This window comes from Triturus cristatus, chromosome 3_2 (genome assembly GCF_964204655.1).
Source record: "Triturus cristatus chromosome 3_2, aTriCri1.1, whole genome shotgun sequence".
NCBI classification, from domain to species: domain Eukaryota; kingdom Metazoa; phylum Chordata; class Amphibia; order Caudata; family Salamandridae; genus Triturus; species Triturus cristatus.
The window spans coordinates 72192370-72211923 of record NC_140584.1 but is presented as its reverse complement, the minus strand read 5'-3'; the positions used below and the strand labels follow the sequence as shown (position 1 = coordinate 72211923).

Below are 19554 nucleotides of genomic sequence, written 5' to 3'. Positions count from 1 at the left end.
CCTCGGCCCCTCGTACCCCAATCTGAACCCCTCTTGAAACCCCAATCTCAGTGTTTCCGCCGCCGCCCTGTCCGGATAGGCCCCCAACGCCCCCATCAACTGCTCTACCCTAACCGGCGTATGAGCCCTTCGCCCCAGCCCCTCTCGCCCCCCTCCCTCCCCCCCCCTGCTGTGACTGCTGCTGGGCTCCAGCCTTAGGGGCTCCCGACTGCCAATGCTGCCCGCTCTGGCCCGGACCTTGTGTCCCCCAACACTTGACCAGCGGGTGTCGCTTGCCGCAGCCCGAGCATTCGTGCCGAAACTTACAATATTCTCTCGTGCATAGGCCTTTGTTAAAGTCCCAGCAAGCCCCTTTGTCTCCTGTCGTCCCTCTGCCGGCTCCCCCCACCCCCCCGCGGGTGGGACCCCCTCGAAAGGGCTGGTACACAAGCGGCAGCCCGCTGGCAGTAAAGATAGTCTTCCCCGACCCCGCCAGGCCCATGGTATGCTGCCATAAATCCGTGTCCAGCTCTCCCCATTTTGCCTCCGCATCCCATGCCATGCGTGCCCTGAATTCCTCATCATACTGAGCCCAGGCATATCCACCCCCCGTAATCTGTGCCTTCCTAATGACGTCCATGTATTTGAACATGGCCACTGACCTCTCCGGAAACTTCTCGCAATACACGCTGGCATATATCAGAAAAGCCGCTGTCCAGTTTTCTATTGTCAGCGGCACCTTAGGCCTCTTTGCGAGCTCAAATTCCTCTTCCTTCGAACCCTCTTTCGCCCTGACCTCCCTGTGCAGGAGTTTGAGTATCTCCACATACTCCCCTTTCCAGATCCGTTCCTTTGTAGTCAACATCAAGTGCGCCCCCAAGGGCTTGGTCACTCCCATATATGGTAACCGCTTTACCTTCAATTCCTTACTCTCCAGTTTTGTCTCCTCTGCCTTTGCGTCCCCTGTTCCCTTCTCACTTGTCCCCTCCTTCTTGGTCTGCCCGCTGTCGCCCTGCCCTACGCCGTCCGTGCCCACAGCCACATCAACCACATACGTACCTTTGCGCAATCTTTCCCCTACGTCCCCCTCCGCCCCCACCCCCCCCACCCCTCTCGACACCATCCTTGGCCGCCCGAGCAAATGTGCATTACCTGGCGCCAATGTCTCCGTCCGTCGCTCCTCCCGGCGTCCAGGCCTGGGGGCCGAGCTGCTTTCCCACCTGGATGTCCGACCCGTGGGCTGCGCCTGGCGTCGTGACACCTGTAAGAAACTATCCACAACATTACTCGGCCCCCCGTCCCTACCGTCTCCCACCTCACGCAACTCTCCTTCCTCCATACTCTCCTCCTCATAGTCCAAAGTCTCCTGCCCCGCACCCTCAGCGCTGCCCGCTGGTGGTGCCACCTGTCTCCGTGATACAAACAAAGTTTCCTCTCCAGCGTTCCTCCGGCGCTGTCCCCCGGGGCGCTGTGACCCCGTGGGTGTTGGGGCTGGCGAGCCCGTCACGGGCCTACTTGTGCCAGCCGCGGCGGGATCCCTCGCCGGTACTGGGCACGCCGCCCGAGGCTCCACCCTCCCTTCTCCTTGGCGTCGCCAGGCCGCTCCCAGCCCTGCCAAGTCCGGTACCCCGCGATGCTCCTGCTGTCGCTGCGCTACCTGCAAAGAAAATGAATGGTCTGGTGTGCTGGGCCGACCTATCTTCCTTCTCCCATCCCATCCCCGCTTGCCAGCCCCCGACGACTCCGCGACCCACGCCTTGCCCACCGCGCTCAAATCCCCCACTTCGACGTCCTCCCCAGCTCCGTCGTCCCCGTCACTCCACTCCCCCTGCCCACTCCACCCCAACCCCTGCCCGCTCGGCCCCCCCCCCCCAACCGCGCCACCCCCTACGCCTCCCCCCCCTCCCCCCCATCTCCCCCGTACCTGCGCCCTCGGCCCCCACCCCCGAGGCCCCCCCCAAACCCTCCGCCCACGACTCAAAAATATCCAAGCCGTCCCAGTCCCTCTCGCTGCCCTCTGACTCAAATAACACGGGGGATTCCCCCCCTGTCGCATCCCCCCCCAGGACCCCCCCTACCGGGCCCCACCCTCCGTCGTCGCACTCCGCCAGGCCCCTGACCCCTATGCTCCCCCCCACTGAGCTCCCTTCTCGCCCCCCCCCGCCCCTCCCCGATTCCCCCCCTGTCGCCTCCTGTCCCGACGCGATCGCCCCCCCACTTAAGGCCGCGCCCCCCCCCTCCCCCGCCCCGCCGCCTGCCGCCTATCCTGCCAATCTACTCTATTCCCAGCCAGACCCGAGCCGCCCCCCCCCCCCGCCCCCCCACCACCCTCCCCCATTCCGCTATTTCCCAACTCGGGGCCTCGTGTCTCCACGCTGTGTCTGCCCCATAAACCCCTTCCTGAGCTGCCGTCTCGCCAGGGCCTTCCCCACACCTTCGATCTCCCTCCTCCCGCTCCGCCCGCCCCCGCGCGCTCCGCGATCCTGTCATCGGGCCTGCCCGGCCCTCGCTCGAGCGTCTCTTCGCCCCAGCCGTAACCATGGCAACGGCCGCTCCCCGGCTCGAGGAGCGGCCCGCGTAGGACCTGGGCCTCTCACGTGAGGCGTCCTGGGCCGTCCCCCGTCGCGCCGCTCGTCCCCGCCCCCTCCCCGCCTCCAGGCCCCTAACACTCCCATCCACACCCGACGCAGACCCGGAGGCGGCGCTCCTGGCATATGCGCCGCCTCGAACACTCACCGCCACACGCGACGGACTCCCGGGTGGCGAACAAGCCGCGACGGCGGCCGCCACCCCCGCGGACGCGCGCCTCGCCGGGCGCTTCGTCCAATTGGCCTCCTGGACCAGCAAGTCCATCCTCCCCGCCTCGCTCAACAACCGGATAGCCTCCAGGACACGGTAGTCGCCGCAAGACATGCCTCCAGGTACTTTAAATACACCTACTCTCACCTACTAATACACGCAAGAAAACTTTTAAACTAGCGCACCCAGCCACCAGGTCACCAAGTCTAAAATGGTGGCTGGGATATCGCGCGTTTTACTTATATACCTCTTGGGCTACTGCCCCTGGATTTGGGCTACATTTGGGCTATCCCTCAAATGTAGCCCAATTTACTACAAAATGGCCGTTCGGCCACGCCCCCCTCTCCCCCCTCCCAACCTGCCCGGGCGGCAGACCTCGCGGTGCTCGGCTGCCCCCCAGGCTCCCACTGTCCTGGGTCTCCCCCACGGCGGGCGTGGTGGGCATTGTTTCAAGAAATCTTGCATTTATAAGTGGAAAGCTTTTCTGAGTTTCTTATACTTGAGGGTGACCAGTCGTCCCGGATTTCACCAGCTGTCCTAGGAGATCTCGGAACATTTCACTCATATCCCGGTTTTCAGTGAGGGTTGCGGGGTTTATTGTGTGTCCCAGAGCAGGACTAGCTAGCAGCTTATCTGAAAGCAATTTAATAACCAGATCTGATTCTGGGTTTAAAACTTACAATGAAGTGTATTCCTTAGTGGCTTGTTTATCTGTTTCTGTGATTATGAACGCTGTCACTCTCTGCTCCTCGGTTTGGTGTCAAATGTTACTCCTTCTTTAATTTTTGTGAAATGTCCCGGTTTTTAGTTTCCAAAATCTGGTCACCCTACTACTGTACTTGCCTTTAGGTGCTGGGACTGGTAAACTCTGCTCCCTTTTGTCAAGCTTTGGCAAGTCTACGGTCCTTTGGGGACATGCAGTAACATATTTTTACGTTTATCTAAAAACTCGGATGACTTCAGTTCTTTCACAAAATAAACTGAGAGAAATGTCGTCGTTAAATTGAAAAGGGGCATGCTGCTCTCTAGCGGTGAAATTCAGAAGTTAGTTATTGCCGCAATCTTAAATGGAATACATCAGAAATAAGTGATGTATCCAGGATTTTCTCTTAGGAAAAACACGAGCAGATGGATTTATACTATCATTAAAGGTTGGCACATGCAACGGGGTTACCATAAACTGATGCCAACTGAAGGCATTCCCTCGAGCAATAGCAGCAGAGGACCCGTCACATACCACAGGACGTGCCAAGGAGCGTCAGTAGCTTCACTGACGTCTGCCAGGCCAGCCCATATAGGGTAATTCTTATAGAACAGTGCCAGAAAAAACAAAAATCTCTGAACACGCCACCTTAGAACATGCCAACAGGATGACTTTATAGCACGATGATGCGGGCGCAAAAACCTACATGCTAGCAGATAGCCAATAGTCCAGTGGCAGCAGAAAGCCACGTCATATATAGTAACTTTAACTTTGGAATCTGCAGGCAGGACACACTGGCGTATTGTCGTATTGTAGCCTTATGATTTTATAGAACAGTACCTGGTGGGGATACCCAGCACCTGCGTGCAAGAGGGAACTGCATGGACAGATTAGCGAAACACAGACTGGCGACCACAGATGGGACTCCACACACGCTGCATGAAAATGGAACCCCATATACTGATGCCTCCAGATGGAACCCCACAAACCAGTAGCTCCAACCCGAGACCCCTACAACAATGCGTGCACGTGGCAATCCAGAAACCGATGCTCGCACAAAGAATCCCAGAAACTGATGCCAGTATGTGCCAACCTCTAGCTCAGTGCCGGCAGATGGCAATCCACATACTGATCCCTGCGCATGGCAAACTATAGACCTGTGACTGCAGATTGCTACCCACAAAGTGTTGCCTCTGCATAGAACCCCGTGCAATGGTGCCTGCAAATGGAAAGCTTTAAACTGGCATCTGCAGATGGAACTAAACAGACTGGTATCGTAAGATGGCAACCCATGGACCAGTGCCTGCGGTCGAACCCCATGCACCAGTGCCTGCTGTTGAACCCCATGCACCAGTGCCTGCTGTCGAACCCCATACACCAGTGACTGTGGTGGAACTCCATACACCAGTGACTGCAGTTGAACCCCATGCACCAGTGACTGCAGTTGAACCCCATGCACCAGTGCCTGCGGTCAAACCTCCTTCACTAGTGCCTGCAGTTGAACCCCATACACCAGTGCCTGCGGTCAAACCCCATGCACCAGTGCCTGCAGTCGAACCCCATACAGCAGTACCTGTGGTCGAACCCCATGCACCAGTGCCTCCAGTCGAACCCCATGCACCAGTGCCTGCGGTCGAACCCCATGCACCAGTGCCTGCTGTCAAACCCCATGCACCAGTGCCTGCTGTCGAACCCCATGCACCAGTGCCTGCAGTCGAACCCCATGCATCAGTGCTTGCTGTCGAACTCCATGCACCAGTGCCTGCAGTCGAACCCCATGCATCAGTGCCTGCTGTTGAACCCCATGCACCAGTGCTTTGAGTTGAACCCCATACACCAGTGCCTGCATATAGGAAGCCCTATATAAAACATTCATATGGACACCCCTAGACAGGGGTCTCGCGATGGAACACCATAGAGGAGTACCTGTAGATTGCAACTCAAAAGCTCTTGCCTGCAGATGGAGCCTCGAAGTCTAGTACCTGCAGACGGAGCCCCTAATGCTGTTACCTGTACCATTGACTGATGTCTGCAGGTGACACCCTGAAGGCTGCACCAGCACATGTCATCCAAAGGCTGCTAACTGCAGAAGACATCTCATCGCCTGGCTCTTTGAGAATAGTTGCTGCAGTCTGGTTCCTGCAGAATGAACTTCATGGACCAATGTCTGCTTATGGAAGAGTGTAGACCAGTGCCTGTAGATGGCACTCCATAGGCCTGTGCATACAAATGGCACCCTCTTGACCAGTGCCTTCAAATGGAATCCAGTAGATCCATGCCTGGAGAGAGCAGTGCGTAAACTGGTGCCTGCAGATGGCAACACAGAGGTCGGTGCCAGCTGATGGAGCCCCTAAGCGTGGCACCTGCAGAAGAAGCCAAAAGTATGGAGCCTTACGAGGGCACTCTTCGACTAGTGTCTGCTGCTGAAACCAAGTAGAAGGGAGCCTGCCAACATGACCCCAAGATTACTTAATAACCAGTAAACCCAGTAATGTGGCAACTGAATAATCAATCCCATAGTCGCTTGTTTGTAGACGGTAACCAGTACGACCAGTACCAGTGCCACAACCCCATAGAACAGTATCTGCTGGTGGAACCCCCTTGCCAACGGGGCGAACCCACAGAACGTGTTATTAGCAGCGCTTAATTTGAGCCGGTGCTTTCTGGTGCTGAGCACCCGCACTTAATTGTTTTCCGGTGCTCCGCACCCACACCTAATTGTCAACACCACACTGCCACAAGGTGGCGCAGCTCATGTAATTTAGAGATGAGCAGTATAAGTTGTTTAGAAAAACAATATACATAAAAAAAATTGCTAATACCTGCCTCCCCAGCCATTCCTTTAGCTTTGGCGACCTGGAATAATCTGAACTGTTGAATTTACATGTGAAACAGATGGTTAGTAGTTGTTTTGGCATGCAAGCTGCAGTGGCATCCTGGTCAGAGTCCTGGCACTTAATATTTTACAAATTAAGCACTGGTTATTAGATGGCAACCCAAGGACTAGTACCTACAGAAAAAATAATAATATGAGGGCTGCAAAAGAAACCTATAGAAGCAACACCTATACACTGGTATCTGCAGGTGGAACTCCAGAGAGCGGTGGCTGGAAATAAATCATGTTATGCTTCGGGTGTCTGCAGAAGCAGCCCCCTGTACCGATGCCTGCAGAATGGGCTCTACATTCTGGTTCTCAGAATGATCCTCGCAGACTGGTATATGTAGAAGGAACCCCGTTGATCAAGTTGTGGACGGATAGAATCCTATTGACTGGTGTCTGTTGATGGAGGCCTCATAGACTTGCGCCTGCAGAAAGGGCCTCAGAGACTGGTGTCTGGGGAAGGAAGCAGGTAGACTTATGTCTGCCAAACAAGCTCTGTGGAGTGTACTTCCGGATGGATTCCAATACAATTGCATGCGGATGGGTTACCAGTATTGCTCTAGTAGTATGCCTTCAGAGGCAGTCAGCCAAACTGCAACCCTTGATCTAGGAACAGTCTCTCACCTTAAACGCCTTCTCATTTCTATGAGGTCTGACACTTGGAGCCTGCAGGTGGCGGCGGCACTAGGACACCGGTGGCTGCACTTGGACACCGGTGGCTGCACTTGGACACCGGTGGCTGCACTTGGACACCGGTGGCTGCACTTGGACACCGGTGGCTGCACTTGGACACCGGTGGCTGCACTTGGACACTAGTGGCTGCACTTGGACACCAGTGGCTGCTCTTGTACACTGGTGGCTGCACTTGGACAACGGTGGCTGCTCTTGGACACCGGTGGCTGCTCATGGACACCGGTGGCTGCTCTTGGACACCAGTGGCTGCTCATGGACACTGGTGGCTGCTCTTGGACACTGGTGGCTGCTCTTGGATATCGGTGGCTGCTCTTGGACACCAGTGGCTGCTCTTGGACACTGGTGGGTGCACTTGGACACCGGTGGCTGCTCTTTGACACCGGTGGCTGCTCTTTGACACCGGTGGCTGCTCTTGGACACCGGCGGCTGCTCTTGGACACCGGCGGCTGCTCTTGGACACCGGCGGCTGCTCTTGGACACCGGTGGGAGTTTCTGGACACTGGTGGTTGCTGTTGGACACCGGTGGTTGCTCTTGGACATCGGTGGGTGTTTCTGGACACTGGTGGTTGCTGTTGGACATCTAGAGTCTACATTGGGGCGTGCAGGGAGAGCCCATAGGTTGGTTCCTTGCATAGGTCATTCGTATTGCTTGGCATGAGGATGTAAAGACAGAGAATGTAAACAGCAGATTGAGCTCATGCATTGGTGCCTGCCGACCCCAAAGGAGCCTGCAGACGGGACTCTTGAGAATGGGGTCCCATGCGGGCCATCAGATGTGGTCCGCAGCAGCAAAGCTGCCTCAGGAGTGAACTGCAAAGACATTTTGTGAAGCAAATTCTATTTCCCTTTGGCGAGTGCCTTTACCGAGTAATGCTCGAGTCATTGTATATTGAGGGATCCATAGTATTATCGGAAAGAACCCCAGGTCCAGGTCACTATGCTAAAATAATCCCTACCGCAGATCACTCTTGTAGATTCTGTCCCATTGCGAGAGCTAGCACAAATGTTTGTGAAGAAAGGCCCTGTTTTCTAATGCGATCGCAGTGTTAAACAGAATTATCTAATATGTTTTGGGGTGTTCTTAATTTAGTGTTTTCTTTCCATCTTGACACCTCTCACCCTACTCTTCAGAGTAACAATAGGATTTAAAAAAGACCCCTGCCTCTTGGGAGATTTATGGGCACTCTGAGTTGTCGGAGAGTTGTAGTGTCTTCAGAAGCAGTTGAAGAATGCTGTAGGTAATAGTACTGCATTGTCTTCAACCTACATCGGACTTGGGTCAAGACATGTGCCTATTATATGATCGATGTGCAAAATCTATGGATACGGAATACCAGAAATTGCCAAAAAAGAAAGATCTGTTGAGCTTCATGACTATTCCACTTCATGATCTACTCAGCAAACCATTCATTCATCTGCAGCTGGAATTCCAAAGAACCATGAGAATACTACAGAGAGAGAAGAATAAATTGACCTCACTGAGATCCGTTAAAGCCGGTTTCTTACATCATCATCAATACAAATTGGCAGTGAAACATTAGGGTTATTCAAATAGGAGAGCCACACTGTGTGTATTTCAGTGGATTTTTCTTTTGAGACCAACTTGGGACATAACTTGAACTCTGACCCCAACTCAAGCACTGGGATGTTAATTATGGTCTTTTGGATCCTGAGGATAATAATTGCCACTGCAGATGGGAAAACAAAGGAACTCTATAAGCCCAGAGAATTGGCTCAATTCCTGTACAGCCTTGACTCTAAGGTGATGAATACCTGTGGCACGCCTTCCTCATCACAGCTGCTGCTGAGAGACAATCCGTGACCCCTAGAGGTTGTGGGGTAATCTCTGCTTTAAACATTTTCTTAGCTGTAATCAGACAGACCGACAAGAATACGCTCCAATAACACACATTCGGCTATTCACCCTGAAATCAGAGAGCGGGATAAGGCACGATCCCCATTGGAGGATAAATCCATGCTTTTGTGTTCATGAGATGGTCCCCATCCTTGTATTCCTAGGACCACGAGAGATTGACACTCACATCGATGACTCTTTCATGATGGAATACTGGGCAGATTACTCTCTACAGGACAAGAAATGGCCCTGCTATGATGATCAATTCCCAAAACCATTGGTATTTTTAACCAAGTCAAACCAATACTCTGTACGCCATAGCCACCAAGCCTTAAATATAGAACTTGGTCATCTTTGTTGGTGAAGGCAGCTGCACCATCCAGCATTACTGAAGTAGAAGGAGTACTTTCATCAGTGTGGCACTGACGCTCACCCAAAGCTGCGACTGCCACCAATTTGGTGCCACTGCCTAGGTGAAACCCTGCTTGCATTGGTTGATGGGTATTATTTGATTTGGCAAGGTCATGCAGCTGACTGTATCTTGCTCATTCCAAAAGCTTTGATACATAAAGGAGTTTAGATATTGGTCACTAATTTACCAAAACGTCAGGATCCAAAGTAAAAAAAAAAAGAGAGAGACAAGGAAAACAAATTTCACTGAGCATCTGGAGGTTTCCTTATGGCTAATGAGGCTTTAATGATGTTCTTTGCTGCACCTCCAAGTGGTTGTGACAGGCCTTTAAAGAGCCTGGCTGGTGTAACATCCTTCAATGAACCAGGCTGCCTACTCCATCCAATCAACCAGTCAAAGGCAGTGAAATGAGAATTTATATGGTGTAGAGGATCTTTTCCTTCACACAGTGGACCTACTGTAATTGGAGGAGCAGAAAATGAATCTTGGATGGCGGCAACATTTTGTGAGAGATATCAGAGAATTGGTTACATTTCCCAAAATAAACCAGTTATAGATTGAGAATGCTGTGAAGCGCTGACCTCTTTCAATGTAGACAATATTGCTGCTGAAGCCTTAGGAGCCTATGACATATTTTGCATCTAGTAAGATGACTTAATGGTTCTGTTCTTCATCTTAAATTGGTGATTTAATTGATTGATTCCACTGCTGGTTAAGAGCAGGAGTGAGATTTTTGTGCCACTCACGTTGGATTGTAGCACGTGCATGGGCAATATATGCCAAGAAGCAAAGGTGGGTTGAGGGCAGGTGGTGAGTAAGGCAGGGGAGATGCACCGTTGATATGCAGTAGATGCATGGCTTATTTGGGGCAGTTTTGCAACTTGCACAGATGTAGGTCTGAAGAAAGAAAGTAATGAGAAGCTGGGTGTGGGGAGGCACATAGCCAGGTATGCAGAGCAGCATTGCTAAATGTGGGCAGGTGCATGCTGGGTTTGTGCAGATTCAGAGCTGGGTTAGGTAAGTGCATAGCTTCTACCTTGAGTAGGCACTAGTTTTAAGTACATGTCTTTCTGGGGTCTGTCACATGCATAACATGGAAAAAAGCAAACCATTGTGGGCTGGCCTGCAGTTCAGCTTAACATAGAACGCACAAGCTGTATGGCTAACTTGGAGGGTGAGGGAATTCTGGCACGGCAGGCTAGGCCTAATTTTTGGACTGAGACACCCGCTGACTGGGTGAGAACAAAAACAATTCTTCTTTCATCAGGGGGGCTGCAGGAAATGGCTGCCAAGAGTACTAGTTTTATGCAGCTGCTGACCTCAGCATGGGTGACACAGGCACAAGAGCCATATCTACGAAGACCTGGATCATTGTAGGGACGTTTCGGGACTGTTCTGTGCCTTATGCTGTGCTGCTGTGCTGCGTGTGTGTGGCTGATACGATAGCAGGTTAGAAGTTGGGTTCATTGTAAGCATGAATAGTGCTGTGCTAGGTGTGTTAGCGGCAAGCATGAGAAGCAAGGCATGAGTAGATTTGGTGCATGCCACTAGTGGGCTGTGGTAGTCGGAAGCCTGGCCACAGCCACAGTCACTGCAGGGTGGTTATAGAGCGCACGCTAGGCTGAGGTCTGGGATAAAGTAGCTGCCATGTTTCTGTGGGCACAGATGAGATTCAGCTATGACATGGCTAGACCCATGGTGGTTCTTGGATTTCATATTTTGTGGCACTTCCCGTGTCACAGCAGAAGTTGTGCTTTGCCTTGGCTAGGGTTGATAGAATGCTCATCGTCAGTATGCTCATATTTTTTTGTTTAAATGTACCACTCAGCTTGTATTGTTGCAATTTTTTTTGCATGCCACCTTAATTCTTTTGGCTCGTTGGTGTATTTTTTATGTCTGTATCTCTTCTTTTATGTTTCTGTTTTTCTTTCTCTGTGTTTCTATTTACCTTCTCAGCATGAGCGAAAACACATCCGCAGAGTAAGCATGACCTCTCTCGTTATCCCATTTGTTTCTCATGTGACCTTCCACCTCTCCTTTTGCTTCCTGTCTGCTTCCTTGACCAATGTTACCCTCTGTTGATACCACGCTCCGGCTCTGTTTCGATCCAATTCTGGAATGACTCATCAATGCCTATGCCCCTCGTTCACTCAATTTTATCTAAACTGATTCGCCTCTCTTCTGCTTCCTATAAACCTTGTCTCATGCTTTCATTTGATTTCCTATCACGCCTTCTTCATTTCATAAACCCTAACTCTCTAGTTCCATTGAATGCTTCTACTTCCTCTCTGCTCCACACAACTCGGGTCATCTCCTGATAATTCTCATGTGCTCGTGCCACCTAAACAAGTGTTCACTATGGATGCTCCATTCTTAGACACCATTTTACGTGAAGTCAGCGGTTATGTCCCGCGTAACCATCCTGGGGTTCCGGTTGCCTACTCTCCGACACATTATTTCATTCACTTTACTTCTGCATCCCATTGACTGAACTATCTACTGCCATTCACTTGCCTACCCCCCTTGCAGCTCCACATAGGCTCTCCTATCTTCCAGTCCAATATGACCTCAAATATGGAATCAGAGGAAGGCTACACATCGCACTGAGTCAAAATCACAGAGACACCTTTTAAGCTGCCATACTGTTTCACAAATTTGAGAAGTATTATTCTCTAGGCCTGGGCGTAGTTCGCGAAGTAGCACTTCGCGAAGCTACGCAAAGTGAAGTTCGCACTACGCGAGCTACGCGTAGCACTTCGCGAACTGCGTAGGACCTTGTTCGCACTGTGCCAGATGTCGTTTTCAATGATTGCACAGTGCGGACAAGCAACCGGCACTGTGCAATCATTGAAAATGGCATCTTGCACAGTGCGAGCTGCAGTTTTCTGCTGCTCGAGTAGATTTTTATTCGAGCTTCAGCTTTCTCAACGCGAACTGGTAGTTTCTCATCGCGAGCAGTCGCGAGCATACGCGACCACTCGCAATGAGAAACCTGACCTCCTCGCGTTGGGAATCTCGCCGGGAGGTTTATTTTCCATGCTCGCGATCGCCAACTTGAAGTTGCTGATCGCGAACAAGGAAAAAGTCTCGCCGGGATGTCATTTTGCTTGCTCGCGGTCGCCAACTTGACGTTGAGGACCGCGAGCAAGCAAAAAATGACCGCAGCACTACGCAACACTACGCTACGCGTGTTCGCACTGTGCTACGTGCAGTTCGCGTAGTGCGAAGTAGCGCGAACTTCGCAAACTACGCGAGCGTAGCGTAGTGCTTTGCCCAGGCTTATTATTCTCCATACCTTTGCGACTCCAACAATCTTATGCCATTTCTGTGGAGCAATATTGCACTGGTAGTATGCCATTGGAGGCAGTCAGCCACATTGCAACGCCTAGAAGTAAGAGCCGTCTCCCACCTTAAACGTTTTCTATTTCCCTTTTTTTTAAAGTAATGTCAGTACCTATCAAGTCTCTTTTCTCTCATTCTCTTTGTAAATGTTAAAATCTTCTAGTCTCTTGAACGATTCATGGTTTAAACCCTCTACTGTTTCAGGACCATACCTGAGCTCTCTTTAACCTATTATTCTAAATATGGTGGTATGCCTTCAAAATTTGAACAAATATTTCTAGCAAGGGTTCAGTGTCGATTATACTGTACTAAAACTTTCATTTTTATTCTCATACTATGCTTCTGTGTCTATCATATCACTTCACTGTCTTTTGAGGAGATGGCTAGTGATCTTTAAATGCTGAATGTGGTTCTGCCCACAAGACCTATTTCAAAAATGGTGCCAAGTAGTACAATATGCAACATGATTTTCACATAAATGTACTTAAAAGGCCACCGGTTCCGATAGGTCACTTATGAAATGTAAGAAATGTGATTATTTTATAAGCTGGGGGGCTGCCCACTTCAAGAAATAATCAGAGCCCTTCTCAGGGTGAATCCTCCAAGTCACTAAATTAACCTGAGCTCACCCCTGGTAGCTGTGGCACAGGGCAGAGAGGCTTAACTTAGGGCAGTGTGTAAAGTATGTATGCAGTATCAAAACAGGCACAAATTCAAAATGCACATAAAAATCTCAAACCAAATTAGAACAATAGAATTAACGTAAATAAACCCAATTATCCCAAATTGACATCCAATAAGAGAACTGGAGATATGAATTTGTAAAGTATTTTGCAGAAATAGCACCAAAAAGCTTCAAGCGCTAATGCTGGTCTAAGGTTCCTGTAGACTGGGACGTAGGAGCAGCTTCAGGCTGACCGCGATGTAGCATGGGTCGGATACACAAACCAGGTTCATCCTAATCAAACGTTTTACCTTCAGTCTTTTAAGTACCAACTTCTCAGGTATCCGGAGCAGTTCCTCTGGGTCACTTCTAAGACTCCAATAACCTCAGGAGTAGCACTTCGGGGCAAGGTCTCACTCTAGCAGAGGCCACAGGCATGGTCCAGTCCTTGTCCAGTTACTACTGGTCAGTCAGGCGAAAAGGCCTCTTGCAGTTTGTCTCCTTGTTGTCACACAATAGATCAACCAACTGACCATTGGAGTCCACTTCCTTGTCCTCGGTACAAGTGGGAGCAGGTACAGACCTTTGTAGCTCCTGTCAGGTCAGTGACAGCAGGTCCAGTCCTCTTCTGATCTCCCTCGGTTCCAGAATGTGTTTTGAAGTGTGTGTCCGGAGGTGTCATATTTATGCCCGGCACCAGCTAGTTAGTGGGGGTGATTCCTGAGCACTTGCCTAATCAATGGTGTAAAAGTTCCTGGGGACAACTTAACCACATTTTCAACAGTTCCTCATTGCCTTACTGGAATGGGCCCAAAATGCCATGTGTCAGGGCATTTTCAACATAGCAAAAGTCTGCAACCACACTAAACTTGGGCACGGAGGGCTGGCTTTGTGGCAATGGCTGCGTCTTTGGTGAGGGTGAGGAGCACCTCACTGTCAATGACATACGAGCTGATGATGAGGTGCTGTGCGCATGTGATGTCGGAGAGGGGGACCTGGACACATTGAAGATTGACACACTGAGAGATGATACCTGGGCCATGTGCCAGATGATGCCACTATACTACATGCTGAAGGCTTAGGGAAATCACAAGTACCCTCCCACATTTAACACTGAAATCCACTTTGAGGCAACCACTGTACCCACAACAAACCCAGAGTCAGAAGTCTGGTAGGACTAAGCCTGTCTCTTTCAGCAAGCAGACAAAGAATCCATAAGAATTGTTTTGGCATCTCGATCGCTCCCTTTCAAGTGTGCCCCAAGTGTTACATGTAGTTAACTGACCTGTCATGCAGGATTTGATTGTGTGGTGTCTATTCTGTGGAGTTCAGAAGAGTCATCCTAGCCCGTTCAGGTCTGCCTACTGTTTACTCCAGGGAGGCATTTCACATCTCAGTCACACCTACTTAAGAATGAGCTCAGGCTGGGAAAAGCTGGAGGGCTAATGCAAATTAGTCTTCAAGAAATTCAGGCAGGGAAAAGATTTTTTTAAAACAGTTTTATTGATTTTCATATTGTATTCAACACAGTAAAACACATAGTTGCACCTGTATCCGCGTGACCCACCCTCCATGTACCAGTAGATATGTGAGAAATGAAGCCTCCAAGACATGGTAGTCCATCTATTTGCCCCATATCTGGGAATGTTTCCACAGGCAACCCCTGGCGAAGTGTTTGGGTTTTTCAAGTTGCACACATCAATCCACTCCCTTGCTCCACACCTGAAGGGTAGGCAATGCGTTGAATCTCCATATCGGGGCTATGTGAAGCTTTGCCACCACCGTTGCCATCCCAACCAGAGATCAGTTCCCACGAGTGCTCCTGACCCCGTCCAATACACCCAGAATTGCCTGATAATTGTAAGAGTAATGTTTAGTAGCTGGGTTAAAGCATTCATGATCTGGCGCCAATAGGACATTATGGAGGACATTGCCATACAACAAGAAAGAAGTCAGAGGTGGTGCAGAAAGATCGGGGACACCCCGGGGGTCAGAGCCTGCCAGGGCCGAAGTGGCGTGGCGATAGCTGAGCTGTATGAGTTGGAGCCTGAAGGATATTGCTAATTCTCGGGAGGGGGGGGGCTTCTTTCCGCTTTGGTTCAGTCAGTATCATCCAGTTGTCCGACCCAGCCCTCCCATTTCTGTTGGGATAGGTGTGATAGAGCTAGGATATGCCCCCTTTTTTCCAGCCTATCCATCATTACCTTAGCTTCAAGGGGACTACGTATGCGGAGGCTGTAGATCAGGGATTTGTAAGGCTGTAGAGCATGCCGCAGCTGCAGATACTTGTGAAAATGCATTTTGGAAAGGGAGAAGTGTGTTTGGAGATCCTGAAAGGTACCCACAAACTGCCCATGCACTAAGGGTTTTAATGCTAATCCTGTCCCATTTGTCAAAGCCCGATAGTTGGGCCATGCGCGTAAGACGGCGGCCATGATACACCAGGATCTGGCGTGTCAAGACTATCCCCCTCCCCATACTCCAGTACGCCCCCTGCCAAATTCACAAGACCAGTGTGGTGACCTCGGGGAGCGTGGTGGGAATTGGGTCATCGTATAGGATACCCATCAGTTTATTTAGTCCGAGAAGCGAGAGTTCGGTTTGGTAAGTTGGGTCATTCCATCCTTCTGTTAGCCAGTCATTGAGAACTCTATAATAAAGCTGGAAGTGTCATGCTTAGACCTCCATCATAGACTGGCTTTCTCAGCTTCTCCTGGGCTATGTGTGGAGGGTAGCAGAACCAAAGGAAGTAGGAAAACATGGTGGCCAGATTGCGAAACCAGTGATCTGGGATACGAAGGGGAACGTTTTGAAGGACATAGAGATATTTCAAAAGTATCATCATTTTAACTACAGCCACCTTCCTGGGGATCTTTAGTGGCAACGCCTCACAGCATCAGAGGTCTTAGTTTGTCTGCCTTTTAAAGGAGTTAAGATTGAGGTCCCACATCTCAGCATGAACTCTAGAGAAGCTGACCCCCAAATATTTAAAACTGGTTGTGTAGATTACCATTGGTGTTCGCCTCCCTGTTTCTTCGCCTCCCCTCCCAAGTGGTGTTGTGTAGTTCCTATAAATCTATTCATAATCTGGATGTTTAGACAACATAAACTGTGGGACTGGTGTCCAGACTGATTCCAGATGCCTGTGTACCAGCTAGCTCACAGTGCCACTATGAACCACTCTTACCAAGGAGAAAATGGTTTCTGGCAACTATCGAACATGTCAACCCTGTCCCCTCAAGGGATCGTGGAAACAGTACAGTACTTTTCGCTCAGTCACTCATTGATGGAAAGTGGATTATTAGTAGGGGCAGATGTATATCTGCCAGCCACTGGCAATAAGGCCAGTATAGGGCTCAGATTGGTCTTGGAAAATTATTCCTATGCTCAACCTTGGTAGCTTGGCTGCAAGTAGGCAAGCATAACTTCAAAGACAGGTATGTAAAGCATTTAAAAACACCAGTTCAGTAAATAATTAAGGCACAATGAACAATAAAAATCTAACCCCACTTTATAAAAATAGGAAATATTTTTTATCTTAAAAATAACACCAAAACGACAAAGATCCAATGTAGGGAACCGGAGATATGAATTTTTAAAGATTTAGCATTATCTAGCACATAGAAACCTATAGCGCCTTATGGGGACATCTGGTCGCTATAGACCGGGTCAAAGTCAAAGTTTCAGGCAAACTGCGATAGAGCCCTAGGTGGCTACCCCTCGCGGTAGGTCTCAATCACAGTTTTTAGTTTCAGACTTAGAAACCTTCCTGGAGCCTTTCCTCCCGGGGTCTCTCGAAGTTCTCAGCCACTCCGGATTCAGTGAGGGTTCGCTGGATTACCTTGTGACGATCTCCCAGTCAAACTTTTGGAAGTCCAACCTCTGGAATGTTCTAGCGGGATGAACCAAGGATCCAGGCCGACTCGCGGTTGAAGGCAGGCGGCTTGGTTTTCGTGGTTGCTCCCAGTCACCTTTTCTTTGTTCAAACTTAGAAACTTTTACGGAGCTTTTTCTCACGGGGTCCCTCGATGCTCTTTACCAGGCCGAATTTGGTGAAGGTTCGCTGGCCTCGTATTTCACCTACTCTGAGTCAAACTCTGGAAGTAGGACCTATGGAGCTTTTCAGCGGTACAAACATGGACGGCAGGCCAACTCGCGGTTGAAGGCAGGCGCCTTGGCTGACCAGGTGGAGTCGATCCACTTAAGGAGCTTTTTTCCAAAGTTGCTCCAAAGTTCTCCAAACTTCTGGAGCTTCTTCTTGAAGTTACCCAAAGCGTCCCAAAGTGTCTCAAACTCACCCCAAGAGTCTGGAATTTCCAAGATGGCCCTTGAAAGTTGAGGACTTCAGTTCCCACAATGCACTTGGACAAAACCGTTACAAATCCACTGGTAGTTCTCCAGGTTGAGGATTCTTGGTGGTGATGTTCCAGGTGAGCTATGTTAACCTGTAGCTTGCAGGGAGTCCACTCTTTAGTCCTTTTACAGCAAGGTAGTCCACAGGGCTGTAGTTCTAGATGGTGCAGAAGGTGCAATCTTCAGAGTGCACGCCTTAGGAAATGCATATCAAACTTCTCAGCATGGCCCGTCTTGCTTTCTTAAGTTTCAGGCAGTAGATCTGAGAGGCTCTGCCCCTCTCAGGTACTTATTCCAAGTGCTCTGGGTCAAGCAGGAGGTCACTCCTGTCCAATGGGGTGTAGGGTGACCCCCCCCCCCCCACCCTGGAACACCTAGGGGAGTTTTTAGGGGTTCTGGATATGTAAACATATTGCAGATCCTCCCTCCACAGTGCTCCTAGCACCAATGTCGATTTTGGGCAGCATGTTATCACAATGTGGGGAGTGAAGTGTGCAATTTCACATAACCCTGGGCATATAAAACTCATTTTATAAGGGTCCTCCTTTTAAATGCCTGCGCCCCCACCTCTGGGACACCTAGGGGAGACCCTGGGGGTACCTAAAATGCCCAAACATTGTAGGTTATCCATTTTTAAGGGCATCAAACTCGAATTTGGGCACAAATTACTTTTTAAAAGCAGTCCTGCAACACAGAGCCACTTTTAAACTGGCCTCAGGCTTCCGCAGTGCACACATGCACGTGCAGAAAGGGCTTCTGGCCTCTTACTGCAATGCCCTATTATATAGTAGGGACTGAGAGGTAGTTTCAATCCCCCTGCCCTATTATGTACTAGGGCCTTACAGGGTACGTCATGCCAATCACAGGGGTACCCCAACCCATAGTGTATCAGTCGTGCCAGAGGCTCAATCATGAGCAAAAAGAAACAACGATAATGACCACCCTTGCCTTGTTTCCCTGGGAATGGATGTGATAGAACCCCATTAACCAATGTCCTTGCCTGCAGTTCAGAGTACAAGGTGCCAAGATACCTGCAAAATCTGCGACCCAGCACTGTTCTCTCTGGCATTCTGGCCAGGAAGAACCAGTCTACGGTGTTGAAGGCCTTTACAAGGAAGACCCAGTGGCTCCTTCAGGTCTCTCATACGGTCCATAGTCAGGTGAATCCAACGGATACAGTGCCTCATACTATGTTCCAGAATGAAGACGCACTAATCCAGGTGAATCAATCTACAGAGGAATGAAAAGTCTGTTGGCTTGGAGCTTGGTAAATATTTTAACCTCCACATTTATCAAGGAAATGGGCCTGTACAAAGGACATTGGTCCTTGGGGCATCCCGAGTTTGATATTACCATGATGGTGGCCATATTAATATCAGAGGAAAATCTTCCTCGCTCTGCCACCTCTTAATAAATTTGGAAAAAGAAGAGGACACAAATGGGCAGAGTATCTACAGTAGTATACAGTAGGGAAGCCGTCGGGCCCGGTGTCTTATCAGACTTCCGGTCATGGATTGCAGATGTAATTTCATCCCCTGTAACCGGGCCATTGAGGATTGCTTGTTATGCCAGGGAAAGTGTTGTGAGGGGGATATCATCTAGGATTGTGTGCTGGCGGTCACAGGGTGGGCGTTCACAGTAGGCATAGAACGATTCATAGTAGGAAGCGAAGGCCGAGGCAAAGTCACTGAATGTAGTGGGTGGGATGCGGAGATCATAATGCATCTCCAGAATTATACAGTGAGTCATGCTACCCATGACAGGCAGTACAGCAGTTTTCTGGACTTATCACTGTACTCCTAGAGCCTCTGGGCGGAAACCATCCAACATTAGTGGGGCTCCTCAATTGACATTTGTTGGAGGGCCTCTTTTG

At 50.1% G+C, this 19554-nt stretch overlaps 1 protein-coding gene across 6 annotated transcripts in view; it reads left to right on the top strand.

The window, feature by feature from the left end:
* The window catches only part of GRAMD1B (GRAM domain containing 1B), a 950052-nt gene that overhangs the window by 717564 nt on the left and 212934 nt on the right, over positions 1 to 19554 (top strand). For 3 of the 6 annotated variants that reach the window (XM_085647254.1, XM_085647258.1, XM_085647259.1), the window contains one exon: positions 11279 to 11302. The exons of the other annotated variants lie outside the window; for them this stretch is intronic. In XM_085647254.1, the coding sequence (XP_085503380.1) occupies positions 11279 to 11302 (24 nt within the window). The remainder of the gene's footprint in view (positions 1 to 11278; positions 11303 to 19554) is intronic. 6 annotated transcript variants of the gene reach the window in all.